This window comes from Phycodurus eques, chromosome 13 (genome assembly GCF_024500275.1).
Source record: "Phycodurus eques isolate BA_2022a chromosome 13, UOR_Pequ_1.1, whole genome shotgun sequence".
NCBI classification, from domain to species: Eukaryota; Metazoa; Chordata; class Actinopteri; order Syngnathiformes; family Syngnathidae; genus Phycodurus; species Phycodurus eques.
The window spans coordinates 15885324-15912304 of NC_084537.1; the positions used below are offsets into that span (position 1 = coordinate 15885324).

Sequence of the window (26981 nt, forward strand, 5' to 3'; positions counted from 1 at the left end):
AATAATTTTTTTTCAATGGTAAGTTTAAAAATGACAATTATTTTTTTCTTATTTACTTACCTGTTGCCGCTGGCCCACACTGTTACTGGAAATGTACGTGTAAATAGACAGTAAAAACAAATTGGATACGGGAAATAAATGAGAAGTGGGGACTGGGCCCTGCTTTGTGTTGAATGTATCTTTAAGAACACAATTTATGAACGATTAAAGTCCCTGTAAAGTGAAACTAATTAACTTGACACACCACAGATAAGAATGTTGTTGACAACCCTGACAAATTTAGATCAAGATTTTATCTAAAATCTTATCTCAAATTCATGAGAAATTAAGCTCTTCTCTCCACTCTCAAATGCTGTGGGCAAGTCTCCTGAATGCGCTGAACCCGCACCCCAACTGTCAATCAAATACACTACTGTGATTTGTAAAAATGGATGCTAGTTATTCTATCCATCTTTCATGAGGCCTTTTCACAACACACTCAGTGTGAACAGTACAGCGTCCCGGTGTGACCTCGGCCTAATTTGAAAGTGCTGATGTAGCAGTCTGAAAGGAAGTAGGGAGGCTTTCCCCGCTGGGAGTCGTAGACGAGTAAACTGCACCTCGGTATTATGTATTTGTCATTGTTGCAAAAGAAAGCTCTGGCTTTTCTTATTTTAAGGAGGAGCAAAAAAAAAAAAAAAAAAAAAAAAATAATAAAAAATTTAAAAATTTAAAAATTTTCTGGCATTCCGTGCTCATGCCCCCTCAGCACATACACAATGAATGGGTTTGTCGACGGCGCGTTGCCAAGTGTGGCGTGAAAAGGCCTTTAGCTATGCTTTTGCTGTGAAAATATATCCGCGTAATGGCTCTGGTAGTTGGAATATATCCAACCGGGTTGCTGCGGGGGTTTTTCGCACTGCGACAATGAGGCGCTCTAAAGCTACCATGTCAGTTCAAAGCCCCTGTTCACATGCTGGCTGTCAGACCTTTTTTTTCTCCTCCTAGCGTGTCTGCCTTTCTCTCTGGAACGTACGCCCACTCGCAGCTGATAACAAGGTGCTTTAAAGCGGCCATGCCAGCAGTCCACACGCTGGCTGTCATGTTTGACTTATTTTTTTCCCCTCATTCTTCCGTTAGGAAAACTGAAATGGTGAAAAACAGTTTAACACTATACCGCCACAATTCAATACTGGTACTACATCGTTCCCAGTCTTTGCATGTTTTTCAAAATTATCTTCAAACATAATAAAGTATTCAGAAACAAAGCTCTGAATTCACTTTACAGGGTCTTTAGGATCCACTTCATCAGTTAGATATTTTGGGCAAATTATTTTTTTAAATGTCTGTTTTTTTTTTTGTTTACATAGATCCTGCTCATATCAATATTTTTCACTTCATGCATGAATGGATGTGCAGTTCCACAATACAACACACAAAAGAGGATGTGCGCTAAACTTTCATAAAATCAAATGACATACTGGCTTTCTTTGTACCCTCGCTGCTTTTAGTTTTGCATAGAAAATACATCCCTGTACATTCAGAGCAGATGAGCACAATCCATTTAAACAGCTCACAAAGCACCATCAGTCACTACAAGCTTTACGCCGAATCTGAACCTTGTACACTCTGTCAGATCATTCCACCTATATACAGTCACTTACTATAAACACCTAGTTGCACATGTGCAAGGGCGCTCACCTGCACACGCGTTACATTCTAATCTGAGCCAAGATACACAGCTGTTAGAGGATATCAAATCTGCCGTTTTGGGTTAGGCGTCTGGAACCGATTTAGTAATCTAGCATGCATTCCATAATCCTCACACAGGAAATATGTTTTTAAATGAGCTCTTCTGCTTGAGTGAAAGATGATGCAGTGGTTTGCGATGGCAAAATAAAAGGTAGGGTAAAAAAAAAAGTGTATTGGCATATGTGCAAGCCTTCGTAAGATCACCATGGCGCAGTCCTCTTCTAAATGGCCAAGGGTGTGTTGAGAGCGCAAGGCTGTGTTGGTGTGTGTACGCACGCATGTCTCGCCCATTTCATGGACAGAAGAGCCGAGAGGAAGCAGTAGGGAATTTGTTTGAAGATGTGTGTGTTTGTGTGTGTGTGCGTGCATGGGATCAGCTTGAGCAAACACACGCTTGGCGAGCTCCAGAACAAGACGTTCTTGCAGTTGTCCTCTTTTCCTCCGTCATCCAACAACATGGAGGAGTCCATAAGTGATGTGTGTGTTGGATGTGAAAGTCAGTATGCAGTTTCTTATAGACCGAGTCACATTGGCATCAAAACAGGGTCCATTGTGAGCAAAGAGCAGCGAGGATCAGCACGAGGCTGCAGAGTCCCGGCCAGCTGCCCGACGGGGAGCCCCCTATCACCCGTACTGAGGGGGGCTTGGCTGGGTTCTCCTTTGGACTGTCCAATATAGGCTCGATGGATCCAACTTCACTGGAGCCTTTTGTGTGTACTGTAGGAAGAAGACAAGAGAGAAAAAGAGATACAATTGTTCATCATGTCAATAAAGTAGGAGGAATATTACGAGAAAACCTTTCTGAGACTGAAGTCGGAGCATAGGGCAGCATAGTGATTAGCACGTTATCCTCACAGTTCTGAGGTTCTGGTTTCGAATCTCGGATCTGGTGCATGCATGTTAGGTTCATTGAAGACTCACAATTGCTCAAAGGTCTGAATGTTAGCTGGAATGGTTGTTTGACTATATGAGCCTTCCGTTTGTCTTAAAAATTATTACAAACATAAATGTACAGTGATGCCTGGAGACATGAGCTTAATTTGTTCGGTTGTTGCTCAAGACTTTCAAAAAAAATTTCCCCATTGAAATGAATATAAATGCTAGTAATCTGTTCCAGCACCCCCCCCCAAAAAAAAAAAAAATGTTTGTAACATTTTTTTTAAACAGGGAAAATATTGTACTTTAAAACAACAACAAAATAGAAAGTAGACTGAAACAGTTTTTGCATCAATTAATTCTGGCTTCTCCGGGTGTGCACGACTTGGCCACCGGGGACAGTATAGTACAGTTACACAAACACAAACGAAGAAGAGTTTCCTATCAGTAATATTATGGTAGTTATTTTTCACAAAGGATAAAGAATATATGCTTGTGAGTATTGTTATATTATCTGTCTACATGTGTTGCTGCACTCGGTTTGTGCTCAAATATCCATTGCTTAAAGGGTTGTAACATCACCACATTGACGCTATTTGTTAGCTGTGTATGACATTTGCATATAAAGTGTAATTCTCTTTGTTTTATATTTAGTGTGATCGTAAACTTTAATTGGGTGTGGCATTAAACAGCTTGAAGACTTTTTTAAAGGTTTGTTCACTATGTCAAGCTTGCTGCTTGTTGTACAGTGAGCTGAGTTCACTGCCTCCATACTGAGCTTGTTTCTAAAATTTTAGCTCACATGTCTCCACAAAAATCAGCCGAATGACGGTTCGTATCTTCAAAAACCCATTAAGTCGGGTCACTTGTATCTGAAAGCATCACTATATACAAGCCTTAGGAGGACGACAGTTGGGGATGTTGCCTTTACTTTAGTAAGTTTGACAAACAATGAAATTAATCTTCTATCACATCAATACCGTAATCACTATGAACACTTTAATGTGATGTGTACAAATGATTGTGTCGAAGGTGTTCAATGGGATTGAGGTCAGGGCTTTCAAGTTCTTCCTGGTCAAAGCCATCCAATCATGCTTTCACAGACCTTGCTTTGTGCAGTGGGAGCAGAAAAGAGCCTTCCCCAAGCTGTTCTCACAAAGTTGGAAGCATACAGTTGTGGTAAGATTAAAATTAAAAATTCAAGATAGCAGCCCAACTCCTGACTGATCAATTTCTTGACTAACAGGTTGTCCCGATACCCTTTGGCCAACTGAAAAACACTGCTTTATCACTAACAAGGCTGAGCAAACATTACATAAGAGTATGAATAGGGAGGAAAATATATCAAGCAGTGGCAATCCCAAAGGATGAAGGGAAAACACACACATTGACATGATAAAAGATTGCAGTGTATTGTGTCAAGGGCCAATTGTTAAAAGAGTATAATCTGCCACTGTTGGAAAATGAGGTCAAGTTTTCAGTTGATCCTTTCAATGCGAATGAGGCAAATCTCTCAAGATGGATGCAATTGTGGACTAAATCGACCTTACAAGGCAGGTGGCGTCGCAACAATACAGCTATGATATCTTGAAATCCCATCTTGCCAAGATTGAAGTTGTTACGAGGAGACAGAAGCAACAGACATTGCTTGGATATCACACCAAATGTAGAATGAATTTGTTGATATCATCTCCACACCTCTGTTGTGCATGTGAGATAAGGGTGAGGCAGGGCTCGAAAGACAGTGAATTGTTTCCAGCATATGTTGTTTTTATTGTCCCGGTTGACAATAGACAAAGACGCTGTTCATCCCAAATCTGATTGCGCTTATTGTTTTCGGTGAAACTGGCCTGCATCTCATCAGGATAGAGAAGAATAGAGAAGCGGAAATGTGCAAACGCACAAATGCTAAAACACTACATGTAAACAAACCAACTGGCTAATTAGGGAGCCAATTCCTGCCAGAACAAGCAATTACATTGCAGACAATAATTTGGCCAACTAGTTAAAGTGTTCATTTCATAGTAGCGAATACATGCTGCTGCAAAGGTTTTGGGAACTTTAACATGACCCTAAATTGGAAGCCAGAAAATTTTGTTACGAGGAGATGAGCCAATGCTAGCTAAATAATCCAATACCATCTCCTGCTAACAGCTGTTAAAATTGCGACATGCAATAAGTACTTGATGCCATTTACACCAGTGAGAGATTATATAGCATATACCCAGCATGTTCTATTAATGTTCACAGCCAGTTAAATGTCACAGCTGGGAAATGGAATGTTTGGACTCCTGCTCTTTGTGTTAATCCGCATTTACACCAATGACATCATCAAGTGCAACAATGGTGAACAGCGTTCTTCCGATTTCACTCCTACAGTTGCACCAAAGTGGCTTTTCTCCTTTTGGCCAATCACTGAACTGCAGTGTGTCGAGCGCAAGGTACCGAGATGAACCTAATTTTTACGCTTTTATTACGGTCTTGTGTCATTAGTGATTAAAATAGATTGAAGATGAATTCAATTGACACCTGCATAAATATAAAATTAACAGGGGTATCGGAATGATCAAGTCTAAAAATATGCAAAGACGAACATCAGGAGACAAGGGAAATAATTGAATGTGATGTTGCCATAATGACGCAGTGTTAGCAGATTGATCCCTTGCTTGATAGAGCTGGCTCAAATGATAATGATGAGAATATCCTGGCAATTCTTTTGTCTTGAGTTTGTTGTCACATTTCTGTCGGGCCAATTATACATACTCGTGCACTCACTGTCGTTGTCTCGCCACGCTGCACTACCTGCATATCTTTGGTTGACCAATACTGGCCACTCATGCCAGAGTAGCATCTGCCCCACTTGCACACTGACTGGGGAGTATCTGCAACATTTGCACAATCAACATTGTCCCAGATTATCGCGCTACTAGTCACTTTAAACTGCATACACTCCTTGAAGTCTCGGCGCCCTTTGCACAATGGCCATTGCACCGGACTATTGCAATATTAGTCATTCAAACTGCTCTGAGTGCTAGAGGACACTGCATCTTTTTGCACAGTTGTCAAAAAATTTTTAAATAAAGTTGTACCGGCATTACCAGATAACAAGCAACCCTTTATTACTCAGTGACTGTTTTTCTCAATGTCTTTATGTCTCAAAAGTGTTCTCTGTCAATTGACTGTTGTCGTACTACAGCGGCTCCAACTACCGGGGACAAATTCCTTGTGTGTTTTTTGGACATACTTGGCAAATAAAGATGATTCTGATGTGGAAGGAAAAGATGGAAAAGCAGGAGGCAGGCAGCAGCCGCAGATGATGTAGCTGGTTAGTAAAGGAAAAAACAGTATGTTTGGCTTCTTAGCACCAGATTGAATATCAAGGCATCAAGGCAGATGGAATCAATCGACTCAAGGATATGCGGTGGCACACAGACATACTTTTTGAATTTTGCATAAATTGCAGACGTGGTGTCTCTGAGAATAAATTAGGAGGGTCGGGTATTTAAGTCACTGAACTATGGTGAATGAAGTTCCCCATGGATGGAGGTGGCGAGGGTGAATAGACTGTAGAGTTTATTGGATCTAGTGCTGGAAACATCCTTACGAGAAATGAATATGGACACTCTTGAACTAGCACCCTTTAGTCTGTTTTCTTTTTCTTTTTTCTATTTTGATTCTCCCCTTGATACGGTTCCTTCTAGGTAACTCTGGTACATTTCTGTTGGATGAATAAGCGATCCAACATCAATCAAGTCAAACTGGGGGTTCAGTTTTAGGTGAAGTTCAACATGAGAAGAAGAATACTTCGCTCAAGCCATGCCCAAAACGTGCACTTGACTCTGTAATGGTGCACAGCAGACTGGTAAGACTGTCCAGGGGCCTCATATGTACAAAGACTTGCGTGGATTTCCTCCAAAAACATGGCGTACCCTCAAATCCAGAAAACGTCGTACGCACAAAAATATTCAGATGTATGAAACTCTGCGTACTCATGAATCCAAGCACATTTCCTTCGTCCATTCCAATCAACGTGGAAATGAGCGCACATGTTGGAGAAGCCAACTCCCTGTCCACGCCCACATTTGAATATGCAAATCATATTTAAATGAACCCTGCACCTGAGATGCCGATCTCTGTATGATCAGAAAAAAACGGAAAATGAGCAAGGTAATGAATAAAAATATTTTTTCTGAATGTGAAGTTGCTCGATGAAGTGGAGGCACGCAAGAAAATCCTCTTTGGCACGCTGTCCTACGGCGTTAACAACACGCGAAAGAGGAGTGAATGGGGCAGCGCGTGTGCGGCTGTCAATGCTGTGGAGACAGAATAGCGCGCACACGCTGAACTGAAAACGACGTGGTCAGACATTAAGGTGGATGTGAAGCGGAGGACAGCTGCCCACCGACAAAGTGTGGCCAAAAAAAGGCGGAAGAACCGGCGTGGAGGGCCTCACCCCGTTCGAGGAGAGAATCGCTGTGATCATGAGTGACGCTGCTCTCTCAGGGGTGATGGGAGGACAAGTTGCTGACTATGATCACCCCACAAGGTTAATACCATGTATTTTTTAGAACTCATAACAAATGTGTTCATACAGTAACCTCCACTCAGCCCTGTGAGATAAAGGTTCATGCGTAAATGTTGTATGTGTGGTATTTGTAATAAATCTTTTGAATTCAACTAGAAGCACATCAGCATATAAAAGAGGATATCAAAAACTTTGACTCCTTTTTTGATTACTCAATTTATTATTTTAATACACAGGAGAGGACACGCACACTGACACAAAAAAGTGTTGGTTTTTTTTAGAAGAAGAGGGGTAAATTATGTCAATTTAAACACATTTTAATCATGCGCAACCGATGTACATGTTCAAATGAAGGAAATTTGAAGGACTCTTTTTTTCAGTGCATGTGCTGGAGTCACGAAGCGATTGTGAGGGCAATAGGCGGCGTAAATGATCGCCTCGATCAATTAATAGGTGTCCTCACAAATATCAGTGGTTCATTAAATACACTGGTTAACAAATGAATTCTCAGTCCTTGCCTCAATTGCATTGTTGAAATCAAATGTTGCCAGGCAGGAATTGTTCATCAGTGCTAATTATTCACGTGTCTCCGGTGTCCAGATTTATGAGAACAGTTTCCCAGCATCACCTCGAAGTGATGCTGGGAAACCTCCAAAAGCTGCAGAAACGTGCGAACGCCAGCCATGCAGTTGGCGTGAGGCACCGCACATTTCCACTCATGTCACTCTTGATACATCTGAACTTTGCCGTGAAAAAGAACGGATGCCCCGTTTTTGTGCGTACGCACCTTTTGTACATGATGCCCCTGGTCATTATAAAAAAAAACCAACTGGAAAACTTTGTTTTCTCTGGGTACTCCTGTTTCCTCAGACATTTCAAAAACATGCATGTTAGGTTATTTGAAGACTATAAATTGTGAATTTTGAATGTGAGTGTGAATGGTTGTTTTGTCTACTGTATGTGCTGTGCCATTGCCCAGTGACCAGTCTGGGGTGTACCCAGCCTCTTGTCAAAAGTCAGCTGGGATAGGATCCAGCACACCCACAACCAAAATGAAGACAAGCGGTATAGAAAATAGATGGATGGATGGAAAATGCACTTTTGCTTGCGTACAAATAGTTGTGTCTCAAGAGTGCCTGCCTACCAATAAAGTGTAAAATTGAACAAGCAAGTAAATCTTTTGTGAGCTGCCTTTTCCAAAAATGTATTTGTAAGCAAAACGTTCACAATTTTGCCCCACTGTGACGTAACAGAGTGAAATATGCAGAATTAAGACCTGGAAACTGTTTTAAATTGTAAAAAAGGAACAATAATTCTGATTTAAAGTTGTCAACAAAGGTCAATTTTGAGTCAAGTGGTGTTCATTAATGCTGTTTCACTCACTAGAACAACATCTTCACATTTACACCCACGAGCCTGCCACAATCAGTAAGACAAGAAAGGGATCCTACATTATTTGTTGTGATGCATTTCTGTTCACTTGGATTTTGTTTAACCTTTTGAAAAGGAACTGAACTGATGAGAAAACCAATTGTAGGTGTGAAATCACCCTCATTGTGTCATTTGACTGCTAATGTGTCTCCAGATGGAAAGGCTGTTGTTTTGGGATTTCTGGAGACTATTTCCCATTGGCCAAGGAGCAACAACAGCTGCTTGGAACATGCCTGGTCACAGCACCGAGGATGAGCTGTACCTCGCGCTATGGCCAAGAGAGGAAGGATGGATGGGGGAGGGAAAGGAGGGCAAGGAAGGGGGTTGAAAGGTGAGTGCGATAGCCAACACAAAGATGTGTTCCAGGAAATTCCGGGGGGTAAAATAATTGCACGATAACCCAGAGAGACACCAAATTCTTCTCCTGTAATTCACTTTTCTGATTTTTGTTAATCCTACATCTGCTGCCTCCATAGGGATGTGAACAAGTTTTCTTTTGTTGTATTATTTAGGTATTAAAGAAAAAATCAAATGCTCAAAGTTACTCAGGCTGATGTTTGTTATATATGCTATTAGGTCTATTTATGCTTGTTGTGTAAGCCTTAAGGGGCTCTTGGTTGAACACTAGCTGAGGAATGGGGCTACTACTCCGCAGCTTAGCAAGTGTAGCTGTTCCAAACTGAACACTTGCAGCCATAAAAACACAAACAGCAGTATCAGCAGAGGTATTTCTTTTGTACACATCACTGATTTAATATGTGCTCCAAACTTGTTTTGTGTTGTAGTTTTTGGTTCCAACTAGAAGTGTATTCTTAAGAGTGCAATCCTAAATGTTTGTTTTACAACCCCAATTCCAATGAAGTTGGGACATTGTGTTAAACATAAACAAGAAGAGAATACAATGTTAATGTTCAAACTGATACACTATTGTTTTAAGCAAATAATCATTAAAGAAGAATGTTATGGCTGCAACATGTTCCAAAAAAGCTGGGACAGGGTCATGTTTACCACTGTGTTACATCACCTTTTCTTTTAACAACATTCAATAAACATTTGGGAACTGAGGACACTAATTGTTGAAACTTTGAAGGTGGAATTATTTCCCATTCTTGCTTGATGTACAGCTTCAGCTGTTCAACAGTCCGGGGTCTCCGTTGTTGTATGGGAGACACGTCTGGACTGCAGGCAGGCCAGTCTAGTACCCGCACTCTTTTACTACGAAGCCACAATGTTCTAACACGTGCAGAATGTGGTTTGGCATTGTCTTGCTGAAATAAGCAGGGCCGTCCATGAAAAAGACGTTGCTTGAATGGCAGCATATGTTTGTCCAAAACCTGTATGTACCTTTCAGCATTAATGGTGCCTTCACAGATGTGTAAGTTACCCATGCCATTGGCACTAACACAGCCCCATACCATCACAGAGGCCGGCTTTTGAACTTTGCGTCCATAACAGTCCGGATGGTTCTTTTCCTCTTTGGCCTGGCAGACACGACGTCCACAATTTCCAAAAACAATTTGAAATGTGGACTCGTCGGACCACAGAACACTTTTCCACTTTGCCTCAGTCCATCTTAGATGAGCTCGGGCCCAGAGAAGCCGACGGCGTTTCTGAGTGTTGTTGATAAACGGCTTTTGCTTTGCACAGTAGAGTTTCAAGTTACAATTTTGGATATAGTGCCAAACTGTATTTACTGACATTGGTTTTCTGAAGTGTTTCTGAGCCCATGTGGTGATATCCTTTACACATTGATGTCGGTTTTTGATGCAGTGCTGCCTGAGGGATTAAAGGTCACGGGCATTCAATGTTGGTTTTCGGGCGTGCCGCTTACATGCAGTGGTTTCTTCAGATTCTCTGAACCTTTTGATGATATTATGGATCGTAGATGATGAAATCCCCAAATTCCTTGCAATTGTACGTTGAGGAAGATTGTCCTTAAACTGTTCGACTATTTTCCCACGCAGTTGTTCACAAACCTCGCCCCATCTTTGCTTGTGAATGACTGAGCAATTCAGGGAAGCTCCTTTTATACCCAATCATGGCACCCACCTGTTCCCAATTAGCCTGTTCACCTGTGTGATGTTCTAAACAGGTGTTTGATGAGCATTCCTCAACTTTCTCACTCTTTTTTGCCACCTGTCCCAGCTTTTCGGGAACGTGTTGCAGCCATAAAATTCGAAGTTAATGATTATTTGCTAACAACAATAAAGTTTATCAGTTTGAACATTAAATATCTTGTCTTTATAGTGTATTCAATTAAATATAGGTTGAACATGATTTGGAAATCATTGTATTCTGTTTTTATTTATGTCTAACACAACGTCCCACTTCATTGGAATTGGGGTTGTACAGACTGACAAAATATTTTTTTTGGACAGATTCACTCCAAACTTAAATGGCGTATTTCCTAATCCATCTGATTTTGTACATATTTTTACACCAAATTGGATGACTTGCACAGAACAACGTAGTTATCAGCAACCCAACTCAGAGGAGAAAAATATAACTTATTTGAGAGGCGTAATGTATTATAACATACAGTTTTACAAGGTGACATGAATGCGCTGGATGACAATATGTTTGCTCCACCTCCCTCATACTCCACATATTCTTCTCTCTCAGCTCACTCCCCCAACTGACCTTGAAGGTCTTCTCCCTGCGATGGGTTTGATGGGAAACGGATGCAAGTGGGGGGGGGGAGGCTAAGGAGTTAGAGCTGCTCGGTCTTCAACAAGGTCATTGGAACTGCCTTACAGCAATGTTTTATTAAGATGAAAGACCTTTGACATGGAAAAAAAGAGAAGCATGTATAGATATGGCCTATCAACACGGTGAACTCGGTTCTGCTATTAGCGCATGATTTAACTGTATCTGAATGCAAAGCTGTGCGGTTAGGGATCGAGACAAAGTGCAGGGAATCCTTATTTGGTGTGTAACTATTTATGCAGGAGCATCCTTGAGCCTTTAAATTTATTTGCTTTTGTCCTTGTTGTAATATATCACTTCTGCTCAACCACTGCAATGTGTGACCTTTCTGAAATGTTTGCTTGTGAGACCAACAGCATGTCTGGTTTGCAGCTGAAGAAAGAAATGAGGCAGAGTGGTGTTCGGTTTCTCGCTTCTCTTTAATTGTATGCGCGTCTTAAAGTTTTATCATCTGGCCGAAACTCAGCATTCTAGAACTGAATGTCAAGAGAGGCTATTTTGACTGAAGCAGTTTACACAAACTGGACACAGGAAAGGCCATCAAATGTCAATTTTCAAAGCCCTCTATTTCTTTTTTTAAAGACGCTCAATACGATTACCTCTACTGGGGAAATCTACGATAATATTTTTAATTCTAAGAAAATGTGTAGTTAATTCCATAAAAAGGAGAGTTTTTGTCATTTTTCAGGCTATTACGACTTTGTGCCCATCACAACTTCCAAAATGTCAGAACCTGGCGACTAGGAACTAAAAAATGACTGAGGACCAACTGACCACTTTCCAATTTTATTAACAATGTCAGTACTTTTAATCCAAGGGCACTTTCCTTGAAAATAAATTGAAAGATAAAGGGGGAAAAAAGAACAACTTTCCAGCATTACAATTTGACATCAACATTTACTTTCTTTAAGAACGTTGATGGCCCACTGGGCATGCACAGACACTTAACCATTATCTAACGCCATGCTGTTTGGGAACAAAAAAAATAAATAAATAAAATCAAAGTGCTCTCAGGAGAAACAGATCACTGTGTGCTAACTGTACTGCTGGAAAATTTAATTTAAAAAAAAAAAAGAATCTATATATTTTTTGCTTACATGCATTAAACTTTTCAACCAAAGGTACATTTGGTTACTTCCTAAATCACAAGCATTTCACAAAGCAGCTAAGGTTAAAGGACAGATGGGAAAAGCATGCTTTCACACAGTTAATTAGTGGCCATCCATCTCTCTGCTCACTTTGTATGTGGTGCCATGTCAGCTAGGGACTGCCTTATCCAGTCTTATTAATCACGCTATTTTGTACTCAAAGCAACACATTAAACTTGCACGCTTACATGCAAATTTGCATCTCTTGGACTGTTCCTTCTGATTCACAGGTAACCAATATAGTAACTGGTCCATGGGCGTTGGATGGGCCACTTAACGAGTAGAAGGGGCAAAGAGGGGCCGCTGATGGGGTGCACATCTGAGCCAGCAGCTAACCTAGCAACAGGCATCACTGCACACCAACTCCAGAGCATGGGTCATTGCGGTGGTATCTGCTCAGTGACTATTAGACTATTGGACTATTTGGCTGGAATAAGATTTATTCCCTTATGCCAACACAGAAACAAATACAGAAACAAATAGCAAAAGAGGCCCTTGGAGGGACAGTGACCTCCACCAGTCGATACAACAGAAGCAAAAAAAAAAAAAAAAGGCTTGGAACAACCACCACTCTCCAAACTCTTGGAGTAACACACATCATTTTCCCCTCTAGAGCACCAATTTCAATGATATGACAAGCATACACAGCTCACAAAACACCTTCAGCCATTCAAAAGCCATATGCCTAAGTGATTTGGCGGGTGCTAGTTTGTCTTTTTAGACAGACCTGCATGAAGGATCCACCCATAAACCTGGTCTGCTTTAGTGAGTCTGGATGGCCATTAGGGTGCTGCCTGCTCAGTAGTACAGCAGAAGAGCCCACACTGAGGTGGGAAGGCGAAAATGGCATGAAGTCCCCCTGTGACAAGTCTCCTATGAATTCAAATGATTTATTTCCCTTTTCATCTTCAAAGTGTTCATAAATCACGAGGGGGGGGGAGGGGGGGGGGGTATGTGCTGTGATGTTATAAATGTTTGATTTTGAGGGGGCGAGTTGGTTACTTTGATGTAATTGCTTGCATAACTGACTGAGTTTTCTAATCGAATCAAATCTCAAACCAACCGCTATATGAGATATGTGAGGATTTTGGACTGTGAGTCATACAGGGAAGTCTGGGCACTCCACTGGGAAATGTGCTAGTTCCCTTCTTCTTTACCTTTGTTACTGCAGAATTACACAACTCAACAACCAGCAAGCTTGCTGCAGAAGTTCTCCACCGACGAGACTAATTAGTATTTTCCGAATGGTGGCATCGGAACTATCTACAATCAATAAAACAATGACACAACAGCTGATTTCTAAAGCAATGGTGAGTGTGATAAGGAGGTGAAGAAACAGGTCTAAGCAGGTTGGAACGGGTGGAGGAAGGTGTCAGGTGTATTGTGTGACAGAAGAGTCTCTGCTCGGATGAAGGGCAAAGTTGACAAGACAGTGGTGAGGCCAGCCATGATGTACATGATTACAGACAGTGGCAGTGGAGTGACAACAGGAAGCAGAGCTGGAGGTGGCCAACTCAAGATGTGTAAGTTCTCTCTAGTAGTGACCAGGTTGAATACGGTTAGAAATTAACTCATTAGAGGGACAGCCAAGGTGAGATTTTTTAAGAGACATTAGTGAGAGCAGACTTTGATGGTTTGGACACATCCAGAGAAGCGGTAGTGAGTACATTGGTAGAAGGGCGATGAGGATGGAGAGCTAGAGGAAGACCAAAGACAAGGTTGATGGATGTAGTGAAGGAAGACATGAGGGCAGTTGGTGTTAGAGAGGAGGATGCAGAAGTTTACATGGAAAAAGATAACACACTGTGGTGAACGAGATAAGTCAAAAGGAAAAAAAGAAGAAGAAACACAGATGAACATTGGTGGTGCTGACATTGAAATTGTAACATCGTGAATTGGACTGGACAGGACAAGCAGGTCTTTTGTAATATTGTAGTAGGCACTTTCAAAACAGAGTTGCCCATATTGCCAGCCATTTCAGAGCATTTTCACTGATCTTTCATGACTTATAGAATAGTGTTTCATGACAATATGAGCACTGAACCTACCAAAACAAAAAGTAGACTCTCTTCTTTCACCAGGAAAAACAATTGTTTCTAGCTTTTTCCATCATTTAGTAATGAGAAGTAGAACATGGGTTGGTTTCACTAAAAACACCGGTTTCTGACCAACACCACGTGCCTTGAGCTGAATGTGGCTTTAAGTGGTTTTTTTTACACGCCATTTGTCATTCACTCCATGAATTCAGTCATCTTTTCTCACAATCGTGACACACAATTTCGACTACCAACCGCGACACATGCACTGTTAATTCACTGTCACCGACAGCTTTTGAAGTCAAATATCCATGTTATCTGGGAGGGCTGGCAGTAAATGGGTTAATTCCATAGATAGTTTGTTCTAGTGTGAGGTGCCTAAACATGTCCGACTTCCAACGTGTTGGCATTTCTCACCCTCATAATCAATTTCACAAGCCAAGATTCATCAGCTAATCTTTATCTTCTACTCAAAAATTTGCTGTTCTCAAATCCAAAGCGATGCAATGCCGCCATCTTCCGTGATCTGTTAGTCATTACAGTGGTTTACAAACCTTAATTTCACAGACAAGCTGTGCGAGACCCTCTTCCACGCCTACCCGTTAAAAAAGGTACTTAACGAATATATTTGTCGGTTGGATTCCATTTGACAAATATACAGTAATTGTCCACAGCAGTGAATGAGTTAAAGCCATATTTTATGGAGCGTTTCGACCGCAAAAGAATCAAGGATAAACAAACTTGTTCTAAAAGCCTGATCTGTTCTCCATCAACACCAGTGGACCCAGTGGATGTGTGAGAACGAGAGCCAAGCTCTCCTCCCTCTTGACCAACACATTTCATCCATCGCAGCAGAGGATGACACCAAGGAGCAGCTGCTTTAGCAACAAACTGCAGCCACGATACATGAGGTGGTGCTGATGGTCTCTCCATCATTCCAGCTGCTTTGAGAGTGTGTAACTCAACACTGCTTCCCTGTTGTCCACTAGAATAGAGCCTCACCTAAATGAATATAAATGTTAAATGACGATTAATATGTGCTGCTCTTGTCTATCCGAGCTGATCTGCAATTGATTCAGGTGCTGACAGGTCAGGTATCTCCCGGCAATCAGGCCTGACAGCCAGCCCAGATTCAGCTCTAATTGCGGCATCAATTATGGATTAAAGAGGAGGGTTTTAATGACCTTTCAATCATTTAATGAAGTGACTTGTCTGGCATTACTTAGAGGCAAATAGATTTAGGATATAAGTAAAAGCAGCAAGTCAACACGAAACGTGGCTCATTGCTGCCAGATTCCATTATTCGACCACTCATGCAGTGCTAATGTAGAACTAACTGAAGCATTCATTTGGGTCAATTCAGAGTTTTAAAGAAACAAGTTCCCTTCTTTAACTTCGAGGTATAAAATTCAACCTAAAGGGGGAATTCAAGGGTCCAACCATGTTTTCGCTCATTCTCACTCACTTCATCTGTATTTGAGGCTAACAGGCTGAGACAAGGTTCAGACTCATCCCTGCTTATCCATCTACTGTGTTTTTCAATATCAATGGAATGTCCGCTTTTATTTGTTCAGTATTATGTTACAACAGTAACAAAAGCTTATGTGTAGCTTGGGCTTTGCTCAACAGACTCAACGGGGGTCACTTGTGCTTCAGCCTCCCCAATCCAAATGCCCTGTAGCCAATTCAGACTATGGGCATTAATAACACAGCACAACATAAACGAGGACCATCATTGAGTAAATGCAGCTGGTCAAGTCTACGAAGAGAAAAACATTTCACAGTTGAAAAGTTTAGTCTATGCCTGACATGTGGCGAAGTGTATCAGGGTGTGTAATGTCAAGAGAGTTATGCAGACAAGTTCAATCTACTAAGTTCGCACTCTGTTTACAAGTCTGGAAAGGAACCGAACCATCTTCAAAATGTAATATACTCCTTGGAAACCTCCTCTTGTAATGCAATAGTCTTGCTAAATGAGCATATTCATTGTCGCACATTTTCAGAGCACTACCTTACTATGCCATAAAGTTCCAAGGAACCATTCAAAACCCTGACTCCTTAGTATCAATTTCACAAATGTATCAGGTAGTAACTCTTAACACTTCCTCTGGTTTATTACCTGTTGCCACTGAGATCCTTGGTGTGTCCAGACCAAAGTCCGCAAAGAGTGCTGCAGGGGCTCAATAATAAAGGCTTCACTGATACTACTTTAAAAGGAAATGATGATGCTGGCTAATGAGACCCATTATGCTTTGATGACTGTGCGCCTCGGGACCCTTTACGGATAAAATCCTCTCTCAGTGCCATAAAACCACAGGGCAGAGTGTGCCAAGCCATGACAAAAAGAGAGACCACTTAAAGGCAAGATGGAAGATGGTATATAAACAATGGAAATGGCTAGCCATGAAAAACTGGGATAGAGTAATTTCGATAAAATACAGCAGGGACTGTGAACACTCATTCATAAGACCGGGAGGTCTAACAGAATAGAGAGACTTGGATACAAGTAATACCCAAATAAATAAGTGAATTACTCCTCTGACATCCACCTGCGGACCAGAGCCTCTTCCTTCCCACGCAAATCTGTCTTTGTTTCTTCTTAAAGGCCTGGAGCATCAACTCTTAGACCCTTAAGCTCTACATGAAAGGTTAAGGGAAATGACAATCATATTGGTAATATCCATATGAAGACACAGCCAATACATCTGCTGACCGGGTGACAACTAAGCACACCAGTCCCAGGAGATTGGGTCTTCCCACCCCAGCAGGGTATGCAAGAGCCAAATCCCCACAGCATGCTTTGTTACCTTGCTTTCTAACTGCCTTAGCTTTAGATGTAGTTTTGCATGGTGCATTTACCCTTCATGATCACCACCATCTCCTAACTGACCGACAACAGTTATGTAAATAACGCAGAGTGATGAAGCTACACCAAAAAGTACGGGAATAAAAATGTCCCGACAAATATGTGCAAAATTGGCAATATGTTACATGTCAACTGTTTAAAAAGTTAATGGAAAGAGGGAAGAGGCTATTGGAGTGCCTGCTGGTGTTGTGTGCATTGTTCGATAGCGCCTCCCTGAGCGAAGGAGCTGGAAAAGGTGCTGACCAGGATGTCAGTGTCTGCAGTTATAGCACTTGTTTTTCACAGAGGATAAATAACATATGCATGTGAGTATTGTTACATTGTCTATCTACATGTGCTGATGCGCCATTTGTGAGTGTTCAAAAAGCCTTAGCCTGTCTATGGTGTTTCCCATTTTGTGTTAGCAATAGCATTAAGGTAGCTGACTAAAAGGCAAAGCTATGTGGTTGTTTTAAACACAACTTAATTCTATTTGTTTGATGTTTAGTTTGACAATGAACTTGAACTGGGAGCACTTTGAAGCCAATTTGTTTCATTTGTTCATCTACCGTTCCGCTGATCCTCACTCGGGTCACGTGCGTGCTGGAGCCTATCCCAGCAATCTTCGGGCAAGAGGCGGGGTACACCCTGAACTGGTCGCCAGCCAATCGCAGGGCACATAGAAACAAACAACTGCTAAGGTCATTGCCACTATACAGCGCTCGTATCTCAAGGTTTTGCTCGTAAGTCAAAGCGAAAAACGACGGCTCGTATCTGGAAAACTTTCATCTCAAAGCACCACTGTATTTACTTGCGTAAGTACAGGAGAATGTCATCTTTCGGGCAGTTGATGAATGATGCTCAATGTCCCTCCATGAATAAATTAATTTCTATGTGACTTGTTTGATGATGATACAATAAAATGGGTGAAAACACACTATATTTATATTTCCGTCTTGTCATTACATAACTAGGCTCTATTGAACTGCAATAAATCACACCAACCAATGCCAGTTGCTCCAAGCTTTAATACCGAACTGCAAAGTGTGCAAGCAATGCCTTCACAGTTATGATGAGCTCACCAACTGACAGATGGTGTTTGTTACTAAAAGAAAATTGAACTTCCCTGCCTACACGATTTGCAGTGACATTTTGCTTCACATCTCTTTAGTTATTTCACAGGTTGTGTTGATCCATGTATTCATTGTACACCATCTGCAAAGACTAATTTGAGTTTAATTTCAGTGAAATTTAACATCTTCGCCAGACCTGTTTTGACAAAACTGTAGTGAAGAGAAATCCAAATGTTGGTAGACACTCGTTGAAGGACTTTGTAGTGGTATTTCAGTTTCTGATACAAAGCCTTCTGTCATCTAATCTCTGCTGTTACTTGTGGGGGTAATTCAATGTGCCCCTGTGAGTCATTTACCAATTAATACATTAATGATCTAGCTACAAATAGATAGCTCAACCATTAGAGACCTTTGGCTAATACAGTAGGCACACCACAGAATGAACCACAGAAGAGGGCCTCATAGCTGCAGGGGTGAGGACTGCTATGGTTCATTGGAGATTCACTGATTTATTCTCCTGGCTGTGGCCATGACAGCTCTTAATGTGCGAGCCTTGTTTAGTTGGCACATAAAGTACACTAACATGTCTCCAGGCAGGGCTAAGTAGCGATTCATGATTAAGCAGGCAAGGCATCATGCAATGCGACTGTGCATGCAAATTGTGAAAGTGAAAAAGAATTTCCCCATTTTGGCCTTCAAAGTTGTATATACTTCATTTATAATTGTTTGAATACTGCGAAACAAGTATTCATAATTATGCCTGTTTTCACCTTCTCATTCTTGCTCTTGTTTTTATTGCACACTTTTAGGGTCGGTGGTCTATTTTGTCTTTTCTCAGACATGGCAAGCCGAAATATGAATGTGGCCGATGTTATAGGTGACAACACATAAGAGAGTGTTTTTATTGATATTGATTCAGCTGTGTTTATTACAGTCAAGCATGGATGAAGAGATGGCGAAGAAGGAGGCTTAAACTGCAGGAGCATTATAAGCCACGTGAGACATGGCCACCAGGCACAACCAGAACCTGAGCTGCTGAATCGCAAACAGTAACTGTTCCCTCTTACTCGAAATGCAAATACAAATTAATAACAACAAATACACAAATGGAAGGAAGAACTTTCAGAGCAAGCAGTTTGTGTTGGATGCCGTTGCCATCACAACACAAGAATGACCCTGTGCGTCTCCGTGGAGATTGAAGTATTGATCTTCATTTAGAGAGTGGTGCGATGCAGACTTTATACAACGGTAAGACAAACCAGTGAGATAAGGTGGAAAGGAAGTTTGTGTGTGAGTGCATCATATTAAGTATATATTTTTGTATTTAAAAAAAACTAGTCTTGAGCTCTTTATCACTCAAACATTAACAATATAAAGAAACAATGTCGTGACTTTGTTTAATTTATGGCCAATCTAATCAGGAACAGCTGATCACGACCTTACTGAAAATAACGTCAGGTGCGTAGGCCTGCGTGACGCATACGTACTGCACAAGCCCATCCATTTTCTGAGTCGCTTCTCCTCACTAGGGTCGCGGGCGTGCTGGAGCCTATCCCAGCTATCATCAGGCAGGAGGCGGGATACACCCTGAACTGGTTGCCAGCCAATCGCAGGGCACATATAAACAAACAACCATTCGCACTCACACCTACGGGCAATTTAGAGTTGTCAATTAACCTATCATGCATGTTTTTGGGGTGTGGTAGGAAACCGGAGTGCCAGGAGAAAACCCACGCAGGAACGGGGAGAACATGCAAACTCCACACAGGCGGGGCCGGGGATTGAACTCCAGTCCTCAGAACTGTGAGGCAGACGCTCCAACCAGTCGCCCACCGTGCCGCCAATTTCAATTTCTTTGCGTGGCAATGTGTAATGGCGTGACACAAATGTATATGTATTACTAGATAATAACTAGAGCCAAAAAAAGTGTGCTGCGGTAGAACAGCACACTCACAGTACGGCCTTTTTTTTTTTTTTTTTTTTTTTTAAATTATTATTATTTTTTTTCTTATTTATGAATGCAACAAAAATATTTGCAACTCTGCAGGAAAAATATGCTGGTTGAAGCTTTTAAATACAGAACTAATGTTTAAATGAGTCCTCTTTGTATTCATGAAATGAAAATCCGAGTTGAAATTATCCACCTGCAGAAAACCAAAAATGCAGTTTCCTCCTGTATGCGTCATCATTTGATCACTTGTAATGGGTATGAACCTCAGCGCAACAGCGTCTGCACGTTAGGGCTGTAAACTGCATAGAAATGTATACATAAACACCGCATTAAGTGGGCTAACCCTTTCCGTGCGATTCTTTAGCACTTCTTCCTCCATAGTGGATGTGGCTACAAAATCAACAAATGACGGTGTTAGAATAGCCAAATACAATCAAAAGTAACGGTTCACTCTTAATCCCATGAGTTTTGGTTTTGTAAAACAATTGAGACATCTCCAAGTAGCAAATGAACGAGGCATATGCACAGATCAATGCAGCTGCGACGTCAACATAACTGTATGATTAAGCACTCAAGGCGGACAGACCAATAACATTACTCACAGGCATATTATCTTTATCCTCTGCGAGTATTTGTATTATTCTGCACACCATAAGAAGCTACACAATCGCAATGAATTACAATGCACAAGCTGTTTAATTCTTTACATTCTATTTAATCATGTTATTGCTACCTTTTTAATGAAGTCCAGTGTTATGAAGTGCTATTTTCCCTATTAAAAACACTTGAGTGTTTTCTTGGGGCGGCTGGAACAGATTAATGGCATTTCCATTAATTTCAATGAGGGAAAGATGATTTGCGATCGGAATCAGAATCATCTTTATTAGCCAAGTATGTCCAAAAAACACACAAAAAATGTGTCTCCGGTAGTTGGAGCCGCTCTAGTATGACAACAGACAGTCAATTGACAGAGAACACTTTGAGACATAAAGACATTGACAAAAAACAGTCACTGAGCAATAAAGGGTTAATCGTTATCTGGTAATGCCGGTACATTTATTATTATTTTTTTGACAATTGTGCAAAAGATGCAGACTCCTCTAGCACTTAGAGCACTTAGATACGAGTGTTTTGAGTCACGTGTGGTCACGGAATGAATTAAACTCATATTTCAAGACACAACTATATTTTTGATGCTTTACATTGATGTCAGACAGCCTTCAACAGATGATGATGCAGTTGTATCACTTGTTTCCAAATCACTGAATTAATGTACATCCCTCTGAGTGGTTTTCCTGAAACTTCCATGAAGGCATATTCCATTACATTTGTGTGAGAATGGACAAAAATAATAAAACTGAAGATGCTTATAACCCCCCTGTGAAAACTATGCATTTTTTAACATTTTCCTCTCGTGGCTAATGCATGCAGAAAATGCGGGTAGCCGACTGTAAATAATTCTGTATTATGCATATGGTGGGTGTCTCTTTAAGCAAAGATCCACAATAACACCGTTTAGTTTCGGTGTCTGAAGTCTACCAGTGGTATTCAATGTCTGTGTAGATGACCAAATTCCCACAAGGAACATAGTAGGAAAGTGACAAGAAATGTTACTTGTTTGTAATCTAGCCACTTGTTTACTTAGTGAAGAAATACAGTACAGCTCAGCCTTTGGCTGGCAGATATCATGAAGTGGAATTGAAATATTTGAACTGTGCGTGTGTGTGTTTTCAGAGGCTATTTTTAAATGAAAACATTTTTTATTGTTCTTCACGTCTATGAAAGTGGGTCACGACTTTGCAAAAATTGGAAAATAGGGGCCCCAGGGTGACAACAGTTGAGAACCACTAATTGACAGGGAGTCTGTCTGTCTGGCTGCTTTAGTGACAGCTAATACGGCTTCTTTCTGTCTGAAACAGTACATGCCAACACAAACCTATACAATTACATGTGTATTTTTAAACAACAATATTGTTGTGGTGACTTATTTGATTGAATAGACAAAAACAGCCATGCCGCATGAACTGCAACAGGTTATGTGCAATACAATGACTGGCATAGAGCTGCAAACAAAACGTGGCAAATTCCCTTTGTTATATGCTTAGTATGCAGGAGGTTCAACAATGTGAGACACATGCTTCCCTTCTCCTCAGTGAGACTTCCAGCATTTCTATCACATCTAAGTGATAAAAGAGACAGTGAGTCTGCTCTCTGTAGATTAGCAATGTTCATTAGTTTGCTAATGAAGTCTCTCTTGCCAGAACAATGGGCGGCCATGCCCCCTTTTAATATGGACCCTGGGAGTTTGTCACAGCAAACAGATGGAAAATAAAATGAATCTCCAATCTCTAAAACATCCTTTGACCCCAACCTCTTCTAAAAACTGAAATATGTGAGTCAAGTATGAGATTTAAAAAAAAAATATATATATATATAAAGATAATGAAAGAACATCTAAAACTCTTGCATTAAACAAGCAATCCTTGGTTGAAAATGACTTCATTTTTGGTAGCATTTTATTAGTAGATGACAAATAAACAGGTATGAACTACAGTAAATGTTTGCTGAATGCTCTAGTAGCCTCACCAGGCTGTTGATTTTACTTACCGCACACACCAAAGGGTTTTGTTTAGTCAATCTAACACAGTGGCTTTGATTGATTTTTCACTGCTGTTAGGACCGCAGCTACCGATAGAGCTCTAAAAAAGGCCAGCAGCATGTTTTATCCACACGGCAACACGGAGCAGGGCCAAAAGGATTTGTCCAGAGCAGCATGGAACTGGCGGTGTGACGGCTATTGATTGTTCAGAAGAGCTGCAGGGTAAAACTACTGTCTTAAGTGACTTTAGGTATTCAAAGAGATGTTTGTGGTGGATTATTAAATACCTAAACAATAATTATTGCTTTGAATAGTTATTCTTACAATTCTTAATGCTTTATTATCTAGTCATATTCTTGTGCATTACCTGATGTAATTGTTGGTATGGTTCATGACAGTTTTCCTCAAAAGCTCAAACAATGTCGATCAAAGCCAGCACTAGCCCGGACAACACCACATTTCATTGCGTGTTTATCCAAAAGACATAACTGGCTTGTTGTTTCAAGTTCTGAAGACACTCCTGAGAGGCCATTTGTGTTGCAGCGGAAGAAACGCCAGAGATGTGAGAAGTTGGTGCAAATGCATAGGGCTTAGTAGTGTGAATGTTACTCACAGGTTGTGTCTTGACTGTCTCCTGAGGCTTGACATCCATCTTCATCATCACAATCTGCGACGCTACCCTCCGTCTCACCACTGCCCAGCTCCTCCCAGGCCTCCATCTGGCCCAGATTTGGAAATTTCTCCTGGGTCTCCTGGATGACGAGTCCAACGATATAGCTTGTTACACACTGGTTGAGCAATGCTACTTTGAAACAAAAATCTTATTTATAAAAAAAAAAAAAAAAAAAAAAAAAAAAAAAAAAAATCCTGATAGGGGCTATCAAATATTTGTTTAAAATCTCTGCTCACCCCATCAATTGTTCAAGTCATCGCACACACAAAAAAATAAATAATATTTTTTCATTAGAAACAATATTACCAATACAAAATATCCATGTGAGGTGCAGGTAAACTTTTTGTCAACTTTGGGTTGCCATCTTCACATTATAGACTGTAGTATATGTGACTTTAAATGTGGGTGGCGACAACTGATCACTGCGAAGCTTCGAGGCAGAGATTGTGCTTCGACTGTTTTTGGCAATCTAATAATTTGAGTTATTCAAATAATCAGCCAAAATCCTGATCTCTCACAGTAATTGATTTCGTATTGCTATGCATTGTTAGTGGAAGTTACTGAGATTCTTAGCCACATTTGTTTTCTTCAACCAATCATCCATAAGCAGTAATTTGTGGGATATTTACTGCTTAGTTTATTAATAAAGACAGTTATAAACATGTTTTTTTTGGAGTGGGGGTCAAATACATTTGATATACTCCAATATATTTTTGGAGGGGGGGTACTCCATACTCCATACTCCAATATATTTTTGGAGGGGGGGGTCAAATATCACAGCAAAATCACAAGACGATGTTCACTCTTACATTCACACAGTACTTCAAGTATCACATTTGAAAAAAAGAAGAATAAGACATTTACTTTAAGCAGGCAGTGTAGACTGTAGGTTATGAAAAGAGCTGACAGAAAATATTGAGTAGTCGAGCTGCCAACAATGTGTCATGAGCAGTGAAGCAGTGTTTGAAAAGTAACGATGGAGTGGTTTAACAAGTGGTACAGCCAAGGACTAACAAATCAATGACATGACATTTTTTGGTTCGTTTGATTTAAACTATACATTTAAAGGCTACTATTATTAACTCGCGGCACGGTGGACGACTGGTTAGAGCGTCTGCCTCACAGTTCTGAGGACCGGGGTTCAATCCCCCCATGCCTGCGTGAGTTTTCTCCGGGCACTCCGGTTTCTTCCCACATCCCCAAAACATGCATGGTAGGTTAATTGACAACTCTAAATTGCCCGTAGGTGTGAGTGCGAATGGTTGTTTGTTTATATGTGCCCTGCGATTGGCTGGCAACCAGTTCAGGGTGTGCCCCGCCTCCTGCCCAATGATAGCTGGGACAGGCTCCAGCACACCCGCGACCCTAGTGAGGAGAAGCGGCTCAGAAAATGGATGGATGGATGGATATTATTAACTCATGCAGATGAACGTGTCTAATGAAAGTGACCCCACAGGTTTATAGCATATGATTTCAGAGATTAAATGGAAAGAAAAAGTAGAGGAACATTTGTTTGAAAGTGTTGTATGTACAGCTGAAACAACAACCCCTTTTACAAAAAACATATTGGGCAATCACTGATGGAGACATAACTGTAGCCGCTCTCAGGGCAAATTCGCGCATCAGAACATAACAGTAGAGCCGGGATTATTTCTCTCGTTCCTTTCATTAAGCAGTCGTAGAAGTGCATGTTCATAGACATTCTTAGTTAAAGGGGACGTATAATTGAAAACATATTTTTTAATTGCTTGCAAAAAAAATAAAATAATAGTTGGATCTCTGTAAGCAATCCGTTAAGATTTCGTCACAGTTGGCCTGTCTGGGTGCTTTGGTGCGCCCACAAGCCATTGTGATCACTTTATCTTCCTGGACTGCCCACTCATTTGCACTCATGTTATTTACAGGGGTGATTGACACTGCATAGCCACCGGTAGCACTGCCTGTTCTGTCCTGCTCTATTTATTATGATTCGCCTACCTTCCTCACAGGGTGTAGCATTGCCTTCCCTATCGATACATATAGACAAACTCAAACTCGTATGTAAAGTTAATGTCGTCATTATGTTCTGTTCTGTCTTTTCTTTTTGTCTATGCCCTCTCAAACTGCAACAGATGGAGTATATCAAACTCTCTTGTCATAGAGTAAAACTGTACTGGCATCGTAAGGCAGACAGATCCACCATACTGCATGATTAAAGCCCGCCGCACATAGCGACAGATGAAACCGACTGAACTGTTGCACGTGTGGGGTTCTGCCACTAAAATACATGAGTGGCTGACCGTCGGCCACTGCTTTTGCTGTGAGCCAGTTAATGGTGTCGCAACGTCGTAGAGTTAACAGCCAATCAAATATATTTATGTTTCCAGATTTTAAAGACCCGGCCAGTCTCTGTCGCCGAAATGCGAGGGTGCAGTCAGTGAATGGAAAACGATCGATCGTTGCCAACAGCCTCTCAAAATGTCCACACTCTCTCCTTATCCTCTCCCGTTTCCTCTTCTTTGTCACCATCTGCTTGACAATTACGCCATGTTTTTTTGGTTCAATAAAAAAATTGGGAGCCTCAAAACCCAACACAAGGTAGCAGTTTTTCCGTTGCAGCGCCCTGGTTAGATGCTCAATTGTTGTGCTCAATCCCTTTGTGTCATACACCGAATAGCCTCCGATGAAAACAACAGTTTCAATATTTTGTCTTCAGGATGAAATGAATCATGACTCATTTCAGCCCTAAGCAACTTCCATTTCATTTTTCTTCTCTCCCTGCATGGGGCAAACTAATGGGACCACGTGCTGACCCGTCCTTCTGACCGACATGAAGGTAGTCTTTGTTCCATCACTTCACGTCAGACAACAAGCTCTCCTGACATAACAACAAAAGCATGTTTTTTTAGAAGGTCGGAGAGTATCGGGAATGTTAGATGTGAATGTAAAGTGGAATGCAACAAACAGCTTGCCCTGTGCATTTGGTTTAGTGTAAAAAATCTGAAAAGGTCAACGGTCTTTTTAGACTTAACCGGCATCTGACACCACTCAAAACATGACAGAAAAGGTGACCATGCAACAGTCTTGTTATCGTCTACTTTTTAATACGTTAGCATGCAACAGCTCCCAAGGTGATAAACAGTACAGTGTAGCTTATATATAAATATTGGACTACCTATTATTGCACAGCAGAGTTCCTCAGGGCCATTTGAAAGATATACAGTATACAGTGGTAATTTGTAAACGTGGCAAGTGAGTGGCATCCAGGGATTTGGTCAAATAAGCGTGTTACTTTGTCTTCAATTGTGGAATTATTGAGTGTAAATAAACCCATAAATCTCATTTGTTTACTCATTTCCTTAGTGTGTGTCCTACTGTGCCAGACAGCTACCTGTGCATGTCCTTCCT

General features: G+C 41.0%; 1 protein-coding gene and 1 long non-coding RNA gene across 3 annotated transcripts in view; one reads left to right on the forward strand and one right to left on the reverse strand.

Moving 5' to 3' along the window:
* Nucleotides 1-686: 686 nt before the first annotated feature.
* LOC133412119 (glypican-5-like) overlaps nt 687-26981 on the reverse strand; it is a 124745-nt gene continuing 98450 nt past the window's right edge. For both annotated transcript variants that reach the window (XM_061695198.1, XM_061695197.1), the window contains 2 exons: nt 23535-23673; nt 687-2448 (listed from right to left, as the gene is read on the reverse strand). In XM_061695198.1, coding sequence (XP_061551182.1) covers nt 2267-2448; nt 23535-23673 — 321 coding nt within the window. In that variant the 3' untranslated portion in view covers nt 687-2266. The remainder of the gene's footprint in view (nt 2449-23534; nt 23674-26981) is intronic.
* Nucleotides 13893-20341, forward strand: LOC133412120 (uncharacterized). The gene is made up of 3 exons (XR_009769735.1): nt 13893-13940; nt 19306-19619; nt 20078-20341. It is a non-coding gene; the product is annotated as an uncharacterized LOC133412120 (long non-coding RNA).